General features: G+C 46.3%; 1 protein-coding gene across 2 annotated transcripts in view; it reads right to left on the reverse strand.

Moving 5' to 3' along the window:
- Positions 1 to 405: 405 nt before the first annotated feature.
- NPSR1 (neuropeptide S receptor 1) overlaps positions 406 to 17300 on the reverse strand; it is a 204410-nt gene continuing 187515 nt past the window's right edge. For both annotated transcript variants that reach the window (XM_075557552.1, XM_075557551.1), the window contains 3 exons: positions 7431 to 7517; positions 1596 to 1776; positions 406 to 496 (listed from right to left, as the gene is read on the reverse strand). In XM_075557552.1, coding sequence (XP_075413667.1) covers positions 406 to 496; positions 1596 to 1776; positions 7431 to 7517 — 359 coding nt within the window. The remainder of the gene's footprint in view (positions 497 to 1595; positions 1777 to 7430; positions 7518 to 17300) is intronic.

Below are 17300 nucleotides of genomic sequence, written 5' to 3' on the forward strand. Positions count from 1 at the left end.
TAGCAAAGTCTGCAATTTACTTCTTGAATTATAATGAGAAGCCTCACATGCAACCCAGCTTCATTTTTCTCCAGTGCTTCTTTGTTTCCTCAGCGCTCGTAAGCTGGAGCCCCGTCAGTGATGTCTCTGTCCACTGGGTCATGGTGCTGACCAGTAGGACTAAGGGCTGGGAGTGGTAGTCAGGAGGGCGGTCTTCCTTGCACAGCTTGGAGGGTTTTTGACTTTATATTGGACAGTACTTGTTGAAGCAGCAGACACACGCTCCTGAGGAATTTGCCTTATGCAGCCCCAAGCGATCACAGGAATAGAATGGGAGGGCTCAGGTGCCATGCAAGTGTCCAAGCTGTTGATGAGGAGCCAGGAGAGCGTATGGCATCCAGCCCAGCACTACCACTGCCTCGGAGTCTAGATGAACTCTGGCTTGGCCAGAGCTTGCAACTCATGCCTCTCAGTTCTCTCTCGGCAGGTCATTCTGGAACCCCGTGATCTCTGCTCCCTAGAGAAAGTCAGAATGAAGCAAGGAAGAAACATGATTTGGCTCGACGAAAGAAGAAGTAAGAGTCTTTAAAATAATAGCCATTAAGAGACTAGGATCAGACACCATGCCAATGAAAGAAGTTTATATTTAAAACCTATTGCCCTTTCCTTCCTCATCACTTATACCTCTCCTTCCCACTAGTTGGAGCCCTGGGGATGCTGGTGGTTACATGTTAGGCTGCTAACTATAAGGTCAGCTGTTCGAAACCACTAGCTTCTCTGAGGGAGGAAGAGTTACAGTCTACTGTAGTTACTCTTGTAAGAGGTACAGTATGAGAGACCCACAGGTTCAGTTCTACTCTGTGCTATAGAGTTGCTATGAGTCAATCGACTTGATGGTAGTGAGTTCCCACCTATTAACCCCAGAAGCCTATGAACAGAGCCATCACTGGCCAAGATGTAGGAGCTGTTAATCACACCACTGACATGGAAGAAATGGCCTCCTTGTCATGAAAGTTAAATAACTTACCCAAGGTCACTCAGTTATCAATCAGCAATGGCAGGACATGAACTCCGGCCACTGTCAGTGAGTCTAACCCCTAAACTATTCTACTATTTTTCCTCCTATTGATTTTGTCCCCTATCCACTGTTGCCTGTACAGGAAATTCCTGGTAACAACAGCAAATGACTGAATGGCTATCAGAGGGGTCCAGTTGTGGTTCTGCCACTAAATATTCATAGAACTTCAATAATGCTACTTAACCTCCGGCACCTTAATTTGGTTAGTTGTGATATGCCCCCTGTCATGCCAGTACCACAGCATTGTACGGAGACAATACGTGCCGAGCTTTTGAATGGAGATGGTCCTTTGAATGAATCATAACTTAGAGGGTTGTTCTTGGAGGTGATGCACTATCAGAGAAAGAGCACTGGCCTTGGCATGGACCTGCGTGTGAATTTGTCATATTAGGTGATCCTGGACACCTAATTGAAAGTTTATGACCCTCACACGTCTCATCTTTAAAACAGGGATACTGTAACCTGCCAGGAAGCTTTGGAATGAGTCTGAATGCAGAGGCTAACAGTTTATTTTGGACCAGGCAAGCGAGCCCCTTACCGATAGGGAGAGCAGGCGCTGCTGTTGAAGACACAGTAGATGAGGGGGTTGATGGCGCTGTTTAAGGCTGGCAGGTTCTGAATGATCACAGAGGCATAGAAGCGCTCTCTGGTGTCTGGCAGGACACTGAAATTGTCCAACATATCAAACAGGAAGTAGGGGCTCCAACAGCAGATGAAGGCTGCAGAAGAAGAGAGCCATTAGTGTCACCGAGGGTTACCCCAGCCAACACTCACTGGACTTGTCTTGCAAGGTCTTTGGTACCAGGGAGTCTCTATTGAGTTGGGTACAGTGTTTATCATGCGGTATATGTCAACACGATGTCATGCACACACATATTTAATAGATACAATCATAAACCACTCTGGAGCTCCTCTATCTGTATAGAGGGCTGAGGCTCCTACTATTGTGTAGTCATTATTGCAAGCCAGGGAAATCTGGGTGTGTCCTTAGCCTGCTGTCAAACACGGTACAGGAGAGAGTGGGCAAAGTCCATTACAGACTCTTTGGGAAGATCCATCACAGGAAGCTTTGCCACCAATAACTCCAGATTCTTGGGAACGGCCAAGAGAACAGACAGTGTCCAGTGTTTCCAAGCACCGTCAGGCTTCATCGCCATGTTCTAAAAGTTCACTTCCATCTCTAAGCTGGCCACTCCAGCAAACTCCATCCACCACCGCCGCTGTGTTCGAAGTAATTTGCATAAGGGAGACTCTAATTTTGTTTGGCTCCAAATGCTCTGAGGAAATGAGTGGGAAATGGATATCCATACAAATGCCCGTGAGAGGGACTGGATGCCCACGCAAACCCCACTACTCCCTCCCTGTTCCTCCCACCACGCTAGCTCTCTGGCTCTCCTCCTAGGCTCTTTATTTAGAGAGGGAGAAGTCTGGCTTCCTCAATCACCTGCAGACAGGGGCAAACTTGTCTCCATCACAGACTGACTGACACGGTGTTCTTCCCCGACGATGACAACACATTGGAGGTCAGCAGTTCAGACACCGGGTACCACTGGGCTCTCTGTCCACTGAGGGGTGCATTTCAGTGTTGGCCTAAAATAATCATGCTGGGAGAGGGTAATGGGTTGAATAGAACCTCCCCCAAATCATATCCAACCAGAACTTGGGAGCGTGGCCCGATTTGTAAATAAGAGTCTTTACAGACAGAATCGAATGAAGGTGAAGTCTTACTGCTTACTAATGGGTCCGAATCCAATGCTCGAGGTCCTCCTAAGGAAAGGGACCTTTGAATGCAGGCACGGGGAAGAGGACCAGCTACGATGGAATCCTATCTTCACGTGATACATCTTCAAGCCAAGAAATGCCAAGGGTTGTCAGCAAGAACGACAGGCGAAGAGAGACATGGGAACAGACCATCCCTCCAAGCGTCCAGAAGGAACCCAAGCTGCTGGTGACCTGACCTCAGGCATCCAGCCTCCAGAGACATAACATTTCTGCTGCTTTAAGCCGCTCTGCTGTTGACATTGTTACATCAGCCCAGTGCAGTGCTTCACAACCTTGCTAATGCCATGGACCTTTAATACAGTTCCTCATGTTGTGGTGACCCCCCCAACCATAAAATTATTTTCGTTGCTACTTCATCCCTCTAATTTTGCTATGGTCATGAATTGGGTGATTCCTGTGAAAGGATTGTCCAAACCCCAAAGGGGTCACGACCCACAGGTTGGGAACCACTGGCCCAGTGAAATCAAACACAGATGGTGGGACAAATTGCCTTTTGAGCTATTTTGAAACTATGTGTGGGGGCCAATGGAATATCAGGCACGAGTAAACCATGCGACACCTCATAGCATGGACAGACACAGATTTTCTGCTGAGTGAAATCAGTCGATCGCAAAAGGATAATATTATATTTGACCACGATTATCAGGCAAAAACACCAAGGCAAAGACTTGCACATGAAAGGGAACAGACTTTGGAGGTCGCCAAGGGTGGGAGTGCCAGGGACGAGAGAACGAGGGAGCAGAGGATGACAGGTGTTGACTTGGGTGCAATGTAGGATGGAGGGCCACAAGAGGGAGAAGAACAACCAGGGTAGGGGGTAGCTGAGTGGTTTGAATCACTGGAGGCAGAGAGGATGGTCTGGAGTATTACCATCCTGCCCCCCCTAGTTCACAATAAATAAATCACATGCACAAATGTTGATGGGGAGCACCGAGGTTGTTTGAAGCAGGGATGCCCATCCTCCTACACCCCTGTGGGGGCAATCCCACTGAGAAAGGATTCATCCCCCACCCCACACAGCCTTTGAGCCCAACTGAACATTCATCCAGGGGGAGAGGCAAAACCTGTTCATTATACCTATGTCCAGGAGCTTGTGTTTTGTACAAAGAGCGAAAATATTTTTTAATAAATATCAATTCCCCCCCCAGAAATGCCATTCTCTTGAAAATGGTGGAAAGATGACTTTGTTTAATTAGGAACTTCACCCATCTGTTCACCTGCTCAGAAAAGCACCTCCCCAGCAGCAGCGCTGCTTATGTTTTGAATGTCTCTATGAAGATGCACCTGTAGTTGTCTTCTTTTACAGCTGGTACTCTGTCTAGGTGCAAGCATCGGGCGGCTGCATTCTGTCTTCAGATGGAACTAGATTTCCATAGTAAATATCTCATCATAGGTCATTTTCTTCGGATCCTCCTTTGTCTTTGGAGCAGTAGATAGAGTCCTAAGGAATTATGCTGGCTAGGCAGTAATGTGTCTCTGTTTAATTTCCGGATAGTAAAAGGCATGATCAAGTATTCATTCTAGAAAAGGTCTGTTTGGGTTGGGGAGGCCTGTAGGCATGGCTAACCCTTTGTTGTGCCATCCTGCTCGCTGATGGAAGGACGCTGAGGGCCTGGGCCTATGGCTTCTCATGAGAAAGGTTGTCTTGGCTCAGGAACACATGTATAAGCATACATTTCTGAACCCAGCATCCGGGGATTGTGCATCTAAGCAAATGATTGTCTGGGAGGGAAGGACGTCTTAGATCTACCTCAGGTGCCTCTGTCCTGAGGGCTGTATGTGCTTTGCTCCGTTCCTGTCTGCAGCCTTGCTCTGGTCCTACAGCCCACTGGCTGTGCGGGGCTGCGAGGGGCCTGCATGGCATTTTTGCGGTTGTCTGTTGGCAGGCGACACTGACTGGTTTGGTGATTTGATATGCAGCTAACATGAGAGTGAGGTTTGATCTGATGTTTTCTTCCAGTTTTCAAGAGATATGAGGTGAACTAGGAGAAGCAGGCTTGGGGCTATATTAAAGAGAACAGCACACATTTTTTTTCTTGATTGCTCATTTCAATTTATTTGATTATTCAACAAAAATTGATAGAGCCTCTAGTTGCGTGAGAGGTGGGGGCTAGGGGGTGACCCTGGGGACAGGGTAAGGCAGACGGAAGTAAAAGTTACTGCCCTCATAGATTGACTATTATGACAGAGGAGACAGACAATCAGCAAATCAACATCTATGGCGCAATGTCTGTCTATCTTTAGGAACTGTGAAGAAAACCAAGGCACTGCAAGACTAGAAGAGGTCTATTTTTAGAGTGGAATCAGGGAGGCCGCTCTGGGGAGGTGGCAGGCATTGAATCAAGAGGAGGACATTAGCCTATGAGGGCAGGTTATTTCAGCTGATATTTTGAAGAAACAGCAAGGAGGCCAGTGAGAGGCGAACAGTTAGGGAGGAAGAACATTATAGGAGAGGCCATGGGAGATGTGGTGGAGGGCAGGTCACTTGGGGCCCTGTAGAACATGGAAGGAACCTGAAGGCTTTGTTCGAGCGCCATGGGGCATCACAGGAAGGCTTGCAGAGGGGCAGGATCTGATTTAAGTTTTTAAAAGATCATCCTGGCTCCTTTGTTGAGAATATAGGCTATAGGCTAAGAGAAACAAGAAGGCCAGTGAGTGGTAGTTTCCCAGGAAGAAGACGGCAGATGCCTTGGTCGGGGCGGTCGTTTATGGACACAGTGAGAAACGGCAGGGTTGGGGATGTGTTGAAGTCGAGTACCTAAGCTCTGTGGATGGACTGGGTGAAGGACGGGAGGGAGACAGAATCATGCTGATGGCCCTGAGGTGTGGCTGGATCCCCAGGCAGAACATGGTGTTATTTTGGAGAAAACTGAGCAAGAGCTGGTTTTGCAGGGGTAACAGAGGTATCACCATTTCTGCTTTGTTGTGTGTTTTCCCGTTTATCGATAAATGAAACCCAGAGCTGATGGACCTATAGAGACCACAATGAGGGGTAGAATAAGGGTCCCGGGAAGATAACGAGGGGGAGACGGGGGGTAAAGCAGAGCTGATATCAAGGGGTTCGAGAAGGAAGAAACTGTTTGAAACTATTTGTGATAGCCATTGTACATCACTGTTTGACGTGATTGAACTTTGGGATGGTATACTCTCTGTATTAGCTCTCAATAACATGGCTTTGAAATGAAAAGGAGTTTTCTATTTTGGACAGGTGGATTGTAATGCGTTACAAGATCTACAAGTAGAGATTTCAAGGAGACATCCTTGATACTATTTCCAAGCAAAGCAGATGTTTGAATAAGGAGAGATGGGGCAGATGATGCTAAAATGAAGATCCAGAATCAACCTCTGGTATCTTGGAGGTCACAGTGATTTTACTTGGGGGAGAGAGGTAACTTAAAATGAGTTCCAGAGAGAATGAGGGGTGAAAAGTGGAGGCAGGGCATAGGCAAGTCTTTTCCATTTGGAGGGGCTGCACTTCCCAAGACAGCCATGAAGTGCTGTTCATTGGGGGAGATGTGGAAGGACTCGTCTGTGTGTATGAGCCAGAAGTGGGGACCCAGGGGTTGCCTGGAGAAATAAAAATGAAACAATGGAAACTGGAGTTTAAGCGAACTGACTGAGCCCAGAGGGGAGAGACCGTTTATCCAAAGTACTAGGGAAAAAGTCAAAGCATATGGTGTTAGACATGCAGGCATGGACCTGGATGTGGAGGTGGGAGAATGAGGAAATTCCCTTCCGAAGACTTGAATCTTTTTTCTTTCCCTCTTTTCTTTTTTTACATTTTATTAGGGACTCACACAACTCTTATCACAATCCATACATATACATACATCAATTGTATAAAGCACATCCATACATTCCCTGCCCCAATCATTCTCAAGGCATTTGCTCTCCACTTAAGCCCCTTGCATCAGGTCCTCTCTTTTTTCCCCCTCCCTCCCCTTTCTTTTTTTTTCTTTGCAGTGATATAAGAAGCAGAACCATTTGCTGAGAGGGCTTAGGGTGGAGGACGTTTTGAAGGTTTGAGAATAACAAGAACACACACCAATCTGACACTATTTGGTGATCTTGAAAAAAAAATTTCCTCCTTCCTTCTGCAATGAAGTGAAAGCATGGGTTGAAAGCAGAGAGAGAAAGAAAAAGGACAGGGCAGGAGACAGGAGGGAGAAAGAGAAGCAAGCTGACCATTCGGGGCATTTGTAGCCTCTGAGCAATGAAATGTCCAACGGAATGCCACCTCTCTCTTTCCTTTGTCCATCAAGGTCAACCCTGGGGGAGAATGTGTCTAAAGATCACTGAGTCTAGTGGACATGATGGATGTCAGCTTCAATTAGTTATATATTCATCACATTTGTTCCCCAAATGATCTACTCCTTGGCTTTAAACACAACTATATCCCAAAAGAAACAGATTGGGAATCAAGTGTTGGCCCTTCAAGGAGACATAGGTGGGCCATCCGGTCCCACACTTTCATTCCTGATCCGGTAAGGTAGAAGTGCAAATCGACAAATCCCTTCCTCCACCAGACTCCAGACCCAAGCTTGCTCGGAATGTTCACCCAATTCTGCAAGGCATGCGGGCTATTACTTACCGAGAATGATGACGGTGCTGTACTTGATGGCCTTGATTTTTGCCTTTGAGATGAGCCCTCGATTGTAGCTGGTGCACAGTTTTCCATCTGTAGATAGACACACAAGGGATATGGCAGAGGAAGTGTTTGGGATGTCATCTGTCGATGACATTAAATGTTTCTGTCCATGGCAACATGGAAAATTAGGTCCACGGCTATCATATGGATGGAGTTGTATAGCTCTTGTTGACTTTACTCCCTCTCCTGAGCTATCCCATGCCCAATGGACACCAGGTCCTGTGCTATCTGCATGATCAGTTTCGACTCGAATCATTGTGATCCACTTATTTTCACAGGATAATGCTTGGAAGCAGATCAACAGGCTTTTCTTCCTAATCCATCTCAGTCGGGAAACTCAGAGGAAACCTGTTTAGTATGAAAGCAACACAAGAGCTCCCAGTAACAGGTGATGGCTGCAGCTGAGGTGCATGGATGAGGAATTGAACTTGAGTCTTTTTTATGGGAAGTAAAAGTTCTACCATGAAGCCACAGGTATTAAAAAAATTCCCATATTGGAGCCAGGTATAGCTTTAATCAGTGTTCTTGGTTAGTGCAAATAGTTAATACAGTTGAGTGCCTCAGAAGAAAGGCCTGGTGATCTACTTCCAAAAAATCAGCTATTAAAAGCCCTATGGAGCAGAGTTCTACTTGGATACACCCAGAGTCTGTCACCTTGGGTCAGCATTGACTTGATTACAACTGGTAAATAATCATATGTACATATCTAATAATAGACATCAGTTCACTATCTAATAATGAAACACTCAAAGGGGTCATATAAGAATACTCTAGAATATGATGTCAGGTCAGATACATAATTTCTTTCACTCCTGGATCCTCCATACATGGTGATTGATAAGTAGTCTCTGGTTGGCCTAGTTGGTTACACACTGGGCTGCTAAACTTTTGGACTCACCAGCGTTGCTCGAGAGCAAGATGACACTTTCTGCCTTCGTCCAGATGTACAATTTTAGAAACCCCGAGGGTCTGTTCTACTCTGCCCGCGAGGGTCACTGTGATTCTGAATTCACTAGATCACTGAGGATGTTTGGTTTGGCTGTTGAATGAATTTATGCTGACCTTTGGCTAGTTAAGAACCACGGCCAAAGCAATGATTGACTTGGGTGGATGGAATTCAGTGCGATGTCTTAGTAAAAGATGGCGAACGATAACAAATTTGGGAGTGAAAATGTTGCATGTGGTGTCCTGGATTCTGTGGAAAAGCTTTTGCTGACGGAACTTCTTCTAGACCATGTGATCCCTTTGGGAAAATTAGGAAAAGGCGCCCTTCTTCTGACTGGACAGGATCCCAGTCACCCCTCTGGGGACTTTTGAAGAAGGCTCGCCATGCCCTGGCTGCAGCCTTGGTCAGAGCCCACCTAAGGAGATTACCCCAGACCCAATTGTGTGTGTGTGTGTGTTGCACACTGGAAAGCACAGCTGCTTTGCTCATTGGGCGTCCTCCGGTTTCCTATTTGAAATGTCTCTTAACTCCCATGCAACCTGGCCAGCAGTTGTTTTGTTGCATACCCCCTGGTTAATTCTGACTCCTAGTTGATGCTGATTCAGATTCCCAGTAACCTCATAGGGCTTCTGGCTCGGTCAGTTTTATGAGAGCAAATCACCAGGCATTTTCTCCCATCGGGCCACTGGCGGATCGAACTGAGGACCTTTCCGTTAGACACAGCACCACCGGGGCGTCTGGCCTGAAGCTTATTTACCTTTGTGCCCTTTGTTCCATTCAATCCATTCCCAATGCCCATGCAGGGCAGTCACTCCAGCAAGTGGAGAGCACTCACTGAGGGCTAAACCCACTGGCATCCAGTCCATCCTTTCCCACTCCTAGCGGCTATAGAGCAGCTGGTGGGTTTGAACCATTGACCTTGAGGTGAGCAACAGTGTCACTGATAGGGACTTTGAGAAGGGGCTAAAAGAGAGTTTTTGTTCTCCAGGAAAGTTCAATCGAGCAGGAAAGACCACGCTCTCTCTAGTTGTTGGGGTGAAGGGGAGAAACACAAATTGTGTGGGGATCAGAGGAGAGGGCAATGACTGGTCCATAACCTCATGGGAAATGCAGTGGGCACCGACTAACACCTTCAAGATGTGCGGGCCCCCACAAGGCAGTGATGGGCACTGGGGAAAGGCTTCTTAAGCAGAGGGCACATTCTTAGCTCAGACATGGAAACAAGCAAACGGAGGCTGTGTTTGGTCCCTGGTGAGTCATCTGGGTTGGCTGTTGCTGAAAAAGTGCGTGGGTTTGAGGGGAGCTGAGGCCAGCCTGGGATGTCCTTGAACGTCTTTGTGAGGAATCCGGGCAGAATTCCTGAGGCAGCATCAGACCCTGGAGGCCTTTGAGCATTTTCACAGTGTGAATATTTACTTACTGGAAAGGACAAACTGTTATCAGCAATAACAGGAATCAGGGACTGTTTATGAGAAACCCCCCAGCCCCGAAATGCTCATTATATTTCTTAAAGTATATCCTGTAAGGTCACGTCTAGGCTGTCTCGGAGTCTTTAAATTACCCTGTGCGTCTCTTAGAACCACAAACCCTCAGGGATGTCAGCAAGCACTGGAAACACTTGCAGCACGGTTTCTCACTGGGGACAATTTTGCTCTCACCGGGACCTCTGGCAATGACTGGAGATGTGTTTCATTTTCACAACGGGTGGTGGGCATACTCTGGGCATTCTGTGGGAGAGACCAGAGATGCTGCTAACTATCCCTCAACGGACAGGACATTCACCCGCTCCTGGGTCCCCAAGAATTACCCAGTCAAAATGTCAATGGGGTCAATGCTCTGAAAACCTGATTTTCAGGGTACTATCTGGGAAAGAGATGGGGTCATCAGTAGTTGGAATCCACTTGATGACAACGAGAGCGATCGGAGAAAGAATGGAACCGCGGTGGAATATGCATTAAGCTACTAACCATAAGGTCAGCAGTTCAAATTCTCCAGTCACTCTGTAGGAGAAAGCCATGAGATGAAATTTACCCAGTGATAGCTGGGTGAGATCAGGGAACTAAGAGGCTCTGGTGGTGCTTGCTTAGGCTCATTGTTGGGCTGCTAATCAAAAGGTCAGTGGTTCAAACCTACCATCTCCTCAAGAGAAAGACGAGGCCGTCTGCTTTCATAAAGATGGACCAGTTCCACTCTGTCCTATAGGGTCACCACATGTGAGTTAGAATCGACTCTATGCTAGCGGGTTTGGCTTAACCTTGAAAAAAGGAACCGTGGCAGAGAGGTGGGTGAAGTGTTACACCAAAGGCTAGTGGTTTGAACTCACCAGCTGCTCCTTGGGAGAGAAACGAGGCTGTCTGCTTCAGTGAACATTTACAGCTGCAGAAATCATATGGGACCATGATGGTCTGTCCTAAAGTGGTACTATGAGTTGAAGTGGACCAGCAGTAGGTTCATCCTGGAAAGAGGGGTCCATGGATGGGGAAAATAGTTGTTGCCTGAGTACTAGCCTAAATATTTGTGGTTCTAACTCAGTCATGCCCTAGTAGAAAGGTCTCACAATCAACTCTGTACAGATTATGGTCTAGAACGCCCTGTGGAGCAGCTCTGCTCTTCAAGACAGTGGGGTGATTATGAGTCAGGGTCAACTCAACAACTATGGATCTGGATTTGTTTGTTTTTAGTCACTAACAGCAAAGGTGCTCAGCTGCTAAACATAAAGGTTGGAGGGTCCAATCCCCTCAGAGGAATCTTGGAGGAAGATTTGGCAATCAACTTCCCAGTAGAACCCCATCACTGAGAACTCAAGGGACACAGATCTGCTTGGTCCCACGTGGGGCGGCCATGAGCTGGACTGCACGGTAGTTGATCGTTATCTTGTGAAGGACAGACTTTGGGATCAGCCCCGAACACACCCTCAGCTCCAGTAATTCCAAGTTTTGTAACTTTAGGCAACTTGCCTAAAGGTCCCAGCCTCAATCTTTCCATTTACAAAAGGAGGCGAAGAACACTGAGTTCACTGGGCTATTTTGAGGATAAAATGCAATAATATATGCAAGGTGCCAAAATCCATGCTGGAAATGTCAGTTTCCTTTATTAGGTGGGATGAATGAGTTTCCACATGCTTTCAGGAGGCACAGGAGCTGCCTTTATGGAAAGAACTGAAGGTATTACTGCAGTGAATGCCTATTAGACAATGTTGTTACCTGCATAGGGATTATGCACATCCGTGAACAGCCAGGATGGGATTATCCCCATAGGGGGCAAGTAAAGAAGACAGCAAACCCAATTATCCTCCCTCAATGTGTCCCCACTTGCTGGTCTTGGGTCACAGCTGGCCCCTAAACAGCATGGCTCTGAAGACTCCGCTGTCTTTCAGGAATGTTCTTGAGAATGAATGACATCTGTGCTCTGAAATCATTTAAAATGGAAACTAGCAGTCCTTGGCACAGGACAACTGGGTGACGATATAATCAACTACCTGTCCTCTGCTCCCCCCACCCCACGACATCTCTGAAAGCCCTTCCATCTGATCGCTGCAGGACATGCAAAGCCTCCAGCTTCAAAGAGGGCTGAGCTACAAAAAAATCCATAATTCTCCTTTATTGGGAGATAAAAGGATTATTTCTACTCAGGCCAGGGCACTGAGCTCAGTGCAAAGCAGTTAAATTCAGCTGTCACTGTGCATTAATAGCTTGGGGAACCTCGAGGCAGCAGGTCCATTAGATTCGGGACTAGAAGCCTTCTGTAGTTTTTGAGTTCAAAGGGGACCCAGACTAAAAAAAATTAGTCTCCATACAGACAGATGGCTGCCCCTCCCCTTCCTAAGGTGTCTATACACCTCGCTAAGAGCTGTTGGGGGTTCATGCTTCTGCAGGGCAGGGCACTTGGGGGCAATCTTTGCTACACTGGCGTTTTAAATAGACACGGAGTTTGTTCTCCACCAGTGACTCCTCTGTAACTGAGAACGAGCACAGAACTTTGTCTGGAAACAAGGACGTCTGATGGCCATGCTTTAAAGTAAATATTCTCAGCCAGTAGTTGTTGTTGTTTTCTTCGCAAAATGCATGTGCTGTTTGTATCTTCGCTGATGAATACTTCTTTCTCCTCTTACAACGCCCCCGGCCCCCACCCCCAGCTAGGTTGAGCCTGCATGTGTCTCAACCTTCCCAGGAAAACATTCTGCGTTCTTTTCTCAGGCGATTCTTCAGCCCCAAGGAAACAAGCAGTCATAGCTGGGGAGGGAGCCAACTAAAATGACAAGGCAAAGAGACAGGTTAGCCACTCTCCAAACCCACTCCTTCCCCACTGGACACACAGCCAGCCTGCCAGCTTCCCCTGCGGTAGGACGCAGTCATGGGACAAGTGGTGCCGGAAGGAACAAGGGAAGAGCCAGCCTGGTTCCGCTGAACCACTGTACAACTCTCCACTTTCTGCTCCCGATTTTTGTGCGCTGAACGTCGAGGCGGAGGGAGGGAGACGGAGATGGTGGCAGCCATCTCTTCAAAAGGGCACTCGCTCCATCAGTTGAGATGAGAGTGACTGCCAGGTATCACTGCCCCTGCCTCTGCCTTCTATTGCCATTTGCACTTGAACAAGAAATAAGCTTGTTTTCTGTAAAAGCCACGGCCATGGAGGGGGTTAGTCTGATAGAGCTGCTAGTGTGTCCTTAACTGAAGAAGGGATGGGTTCTCTCCTTATTCAGTCTGTCTGCTGAGCCAACAATCTGACAGGCTGGATGAGAGGAGAATAGCAGCATCAGGACCTGGTTGGAGGAAGGCTGATTAACAACAGGACCTGCAGATGTCACAAGCTTGCTTGCTGGAATCAAGAAAGACTTGAAGTACTTGCTGGTGAAGGTGGTCACAAATGGTCATGTTCAACGTGACTCACTGTAAGAAGGTCCAGCTCTTCACAACTAGTGAACTAGACGACAGCATGACAAACGGAGACAGGACTGAGCCTGTCAAGGTGTCATCTTGCTTGGATCCATGTTGATCACCCATGAGGGGCAGCCATGCAGCTTTGGCTTCATGGCTTCATGGCGTCAGTAGGTGGTAGGAAGCTTATGGGAAGGCAGGATACTGGAGAGCCTGTTGGTAGATGTACTGCATCTGATGTCTAGGAGGGCAGCCAGGGCGCCTACTGAATGGGAGACTTAGGAGGTAAGATTGGAAAAGAGGACGCAGATAGTATATATTGATTTTTACGACCTGTGTCGAGCAAGGTAGTAGAAAAGGAGATGAACTCCGACAAGAATTGGTAGATATATGAACCAAACTGAAAGGAAGTGGAGTCCCTAGATTCAAGTTGTTATAGAGTGGCAAAAATCAACTACTTCTAGTCCCAAATTGGGCCATCTGCACACTTTGTGGGGGCACAGGGCAAAAGGAGAACCTGGAGCCTGTTTCTCCAAAAAGATAAGAAATCTCAAAACCATGGCATCAGAAAATTGAATCAAATGTGGGTTTTTCCCCCACAAGCTGTACTGTTTGCGGGCCCATGAAGCTGCCGCTGGTCCTCACACACGAGGTGGAACACGGAGGGCTTTTCACCAGTGAAGACACACCCAGCTTCATGCCCACAGCACCAGGTTAAGAATGTCCTTCCCCCAGTGTTTCAAATGCCTGAGCCAGATTCTATGACCTTGAGAGAACAACAAGGGGCAGGGAGGAGAAGAAGCGAATCAGCCCTAATATTTTTATTGGGAAAGAATTGTTTGGTGTAGTAACTGACACACGGAGCTGACAGGAAGTTTTTGAGGCAATTATATCACCCAAGGAACCGTGAAGTTGCCATGTCTGCAAACATTTAAAACCATTAGACTTAAATTTCACCTCCCCCCTGAGTGGAAAATTTACATAATCAAGGTTTCTGTATACAGTTTCCTTATTAGCAGGCTGTTGAGATTTTTGTTACAAGGCTATTTTGTCTATCATTTCTCTATCCTATCCTGTGAAACTCATGTTTGTGTCTCGCCCATTTTCCTCAATATTGATATCATCATTTTCTTTTCTTTCTTTTTAGGAGTTAGACTTTAAGGAGCCCTGATGGCCCAATAGGTTGAGTGTTGGCCTGCTAACCACAAGGTTGGTGTTTCACCCCCGCCCCCCCGGTCCTTCCGAGGGAGAAAGATGAAATGGTCTGTCCCCATAAAGAGTTCTAGTCTTGGACCCTGATGGAGCAGCTCTGTTCTGACTGGACTGGACAGCAATGGTCTAGATGGTCAGTGCGATCATCTATGTCTTTCAAACGTAGTCCGCTTTCTAGCTTCTTTATAGTGTTTGAATAATAACAGACTAAGATTAAGTCTTCAAATTTGACTTCTGATAACTTCTATCTTATGGGAAAAATCCTTCCTTACTTCAACGTCAAAAATACATGCCCTTGTTAGGTGCCCCCGGCCTATCATGACGCTACACCCAACAGCATGAAACACTACCTGGTTCTGGGCCACCCTCATCGTTGTTGCTTTGGGAGGGCCCATTGGTGCCGGCACTGGGTCAGTCCAGCCCCTTGACATTCTTTCTTTCTGCTCCCCGGACTTTCTGCTCTCCCAAGCATGATGTCCCTGTCTACGGACTGGCCTCTCTTGATCACGTGTCCATTGTACACAAGACGGAGTGTCCTCATCCTTATTTCTAAGGAGTATTTCTGGCTGTACTTCTCCCAGGACAGATTTGTCCACTCAGACATGTCTCCACTCTCTCCTCCTGTGTTTGCATGCTGAGTGTTGGTGCTCAGGGAGGAGGGAGACCATTGCTTGCTCTTTTGGCAGCCTATCCATCCTTTCAGTAAGCTTCGGCAATACCACAACTCAGTTGACCTGCTTTCACAGGCATATGAGGCAATTGAAATTTCCATGGCTTGGCTCAGGTGCAGGGCTTTGTAACACCTTTTAAACAGGATTTTTGCAGCAGATTTCCTCAATGTAATACCTCTTTTGATTTCTCGACTGCTGTTTTCGTGTGCATTGCTTGTGAATCTAAGCAAGATGAAGTCTCCGACAACGTCTTTCCGCTTATCATGATGTTATGCATCGACCTAGTTGTGAGAAATTTGGTTTTCTTTACATCGAGTTGTAACCCATACTGAATTGATCTTCATCACAAGTTCTTCAAGTCCTCATGTTTTTAGCAAGCGAGGTTGTGTCAACTGCATAGCATAGGTTGTTAATGAGCCTTCCTCCAATCCTGCTGCTGTGTTCTTCAGGTAGTCCAGTGGTTCTCAACCTTCCTAATGCTGCCTGCCACCCATTCATACAGTTCCTCATGTGGTGGTGACCCCCTCCAATCAGAAAATTATTTTTGTTGCTGCTTCATACCTGTAATTTTGCTACTGTTATGAATCGGGCAACCCCTGTGAAAGGATCGTTTGCCCCCCAAAGCGGTCACAACCCACAGGTTGAAATCCACTGATGTAGCCCATCTTCTTTAATAATTGGCTCAGCAATAAATATGGTAAAAAAGATATAACCCCGATTCATACCTTTCTTGATTTTAAACCATGCAGTGCCCCCCAGTTCTGTTAGAAAGGCTGCCTCTGGGTTTATGTGCAGACTCTGCATTAGCACACTCAGTGCTCTGGAATTCCCAGTACTCCGCAATGTGATTCACGGTTTGTGTTTATGATCCACACAGTAGATTTCTTCTCCTGGGTCCATCAAGAAGCTCCACTGAAACCTGTCCACTGCAGGTGACCCTGCTGGTACTTGAAATACTGATGGCACAGCATCCAGCAGCAGAGCGACACCCAAGCCACCGCTGTATGACACACTGACAGATAAGTGGGGAATATCGCCTTCCCTTTTCTATGAGAAGTTTTCCAAAGTCTCAATTTTCACACATATGCTCTAGTCCTCATAGAATCTCTTTTTGCTAATGGATTGTGGTCTAATTTTAGATTGTGGTCTAAGAGATCTAATTTTATTTATTTCTATATAGTCATCTGTCAAATATCAAGTTGTCATTAATGTGTAGGTTGATTTGGGGACCCTCTACCATTCAATTTTGGTTGTATTGTGCCAATATTGCACTCTGTTAATCACATTGACTTGATGATGAGTATTAATATTTGGTATATTATAAAATGTTGGCACTTTTCTTTTCCATGCATGTTTTAAAATCAGCTTATCAGCTCAAAACCATTTCCATTTCAATTGATTTGCTCTGCTTAATGTGTAGATTAGTTTAGGGAGATTTATATCTTTCTGACAGTGAATCTTAATATCCACAAGCATAATATAGTCTTCACGTATTTGTCTTTTAAAAAAATAGCTTTATGTTTTCCCCACAAAGTTTTTGGTGAGTCTTTTGTTAAGTGTAATTATTTGTGGAGACAGTCATTTTCCTTTTTGTTTATTGATGAGGAAACTGGCAACGAGAGCAATTAATGGGCATAAGGCTATTCAGCTAGAAAGTGACTCTCAGTTGCCTCCTAATTTAAAGATGAAGCTCTTTTAAATCTACTCCATTATGCCACATTTTTCTGGTAATTTGAATATAGCATTAATCACTTCATGTCTTCCAAACCCAGAGTTATGTAGGAACTTTCTCTTTGGAATCGATTGATGACAGTGAGTTTCATTTGATTTTTCTTCCCAGTCTCCAGCGTCAGGCAGTGAAGGCTCTATTTTAGAAGTATCATTGCTGGAGATCAATATAGAAGATGCTAAACCCTATCTCCTCCACCTCTTGCCTGCCTCACTTGTGTGTGAGGGAGTCTGTGGATTGTTTGTTAAATGGTTTAGACTCTTTAGTCTTTACTCTGTCAGCCTTTGAGGTGAGTGGGATAGACATAATTCATATTTGCCAACTAGAACAGCGGCTGTCAAACTGAGGGGTGCCTTGCATTTTGTAGCCAGAATTTCC

The sequence above is a fragment of the Tenrec ecaudatus genome, chromosome 9 (assembly GCF_050624435.1).
Source record: "Tenrec ecaudatus isolate mTenEca1 chromosome 9, mTenEca1.hap1, whole genome shotgun sequence".
Taxonomy (NCBI): domain Eukaryota; kingdom Metazoa; phylum Chordata; class Mammalia; order Afrosoricida; family Tenrecidae; genus Tenrec; species Tenrec ecaudatus.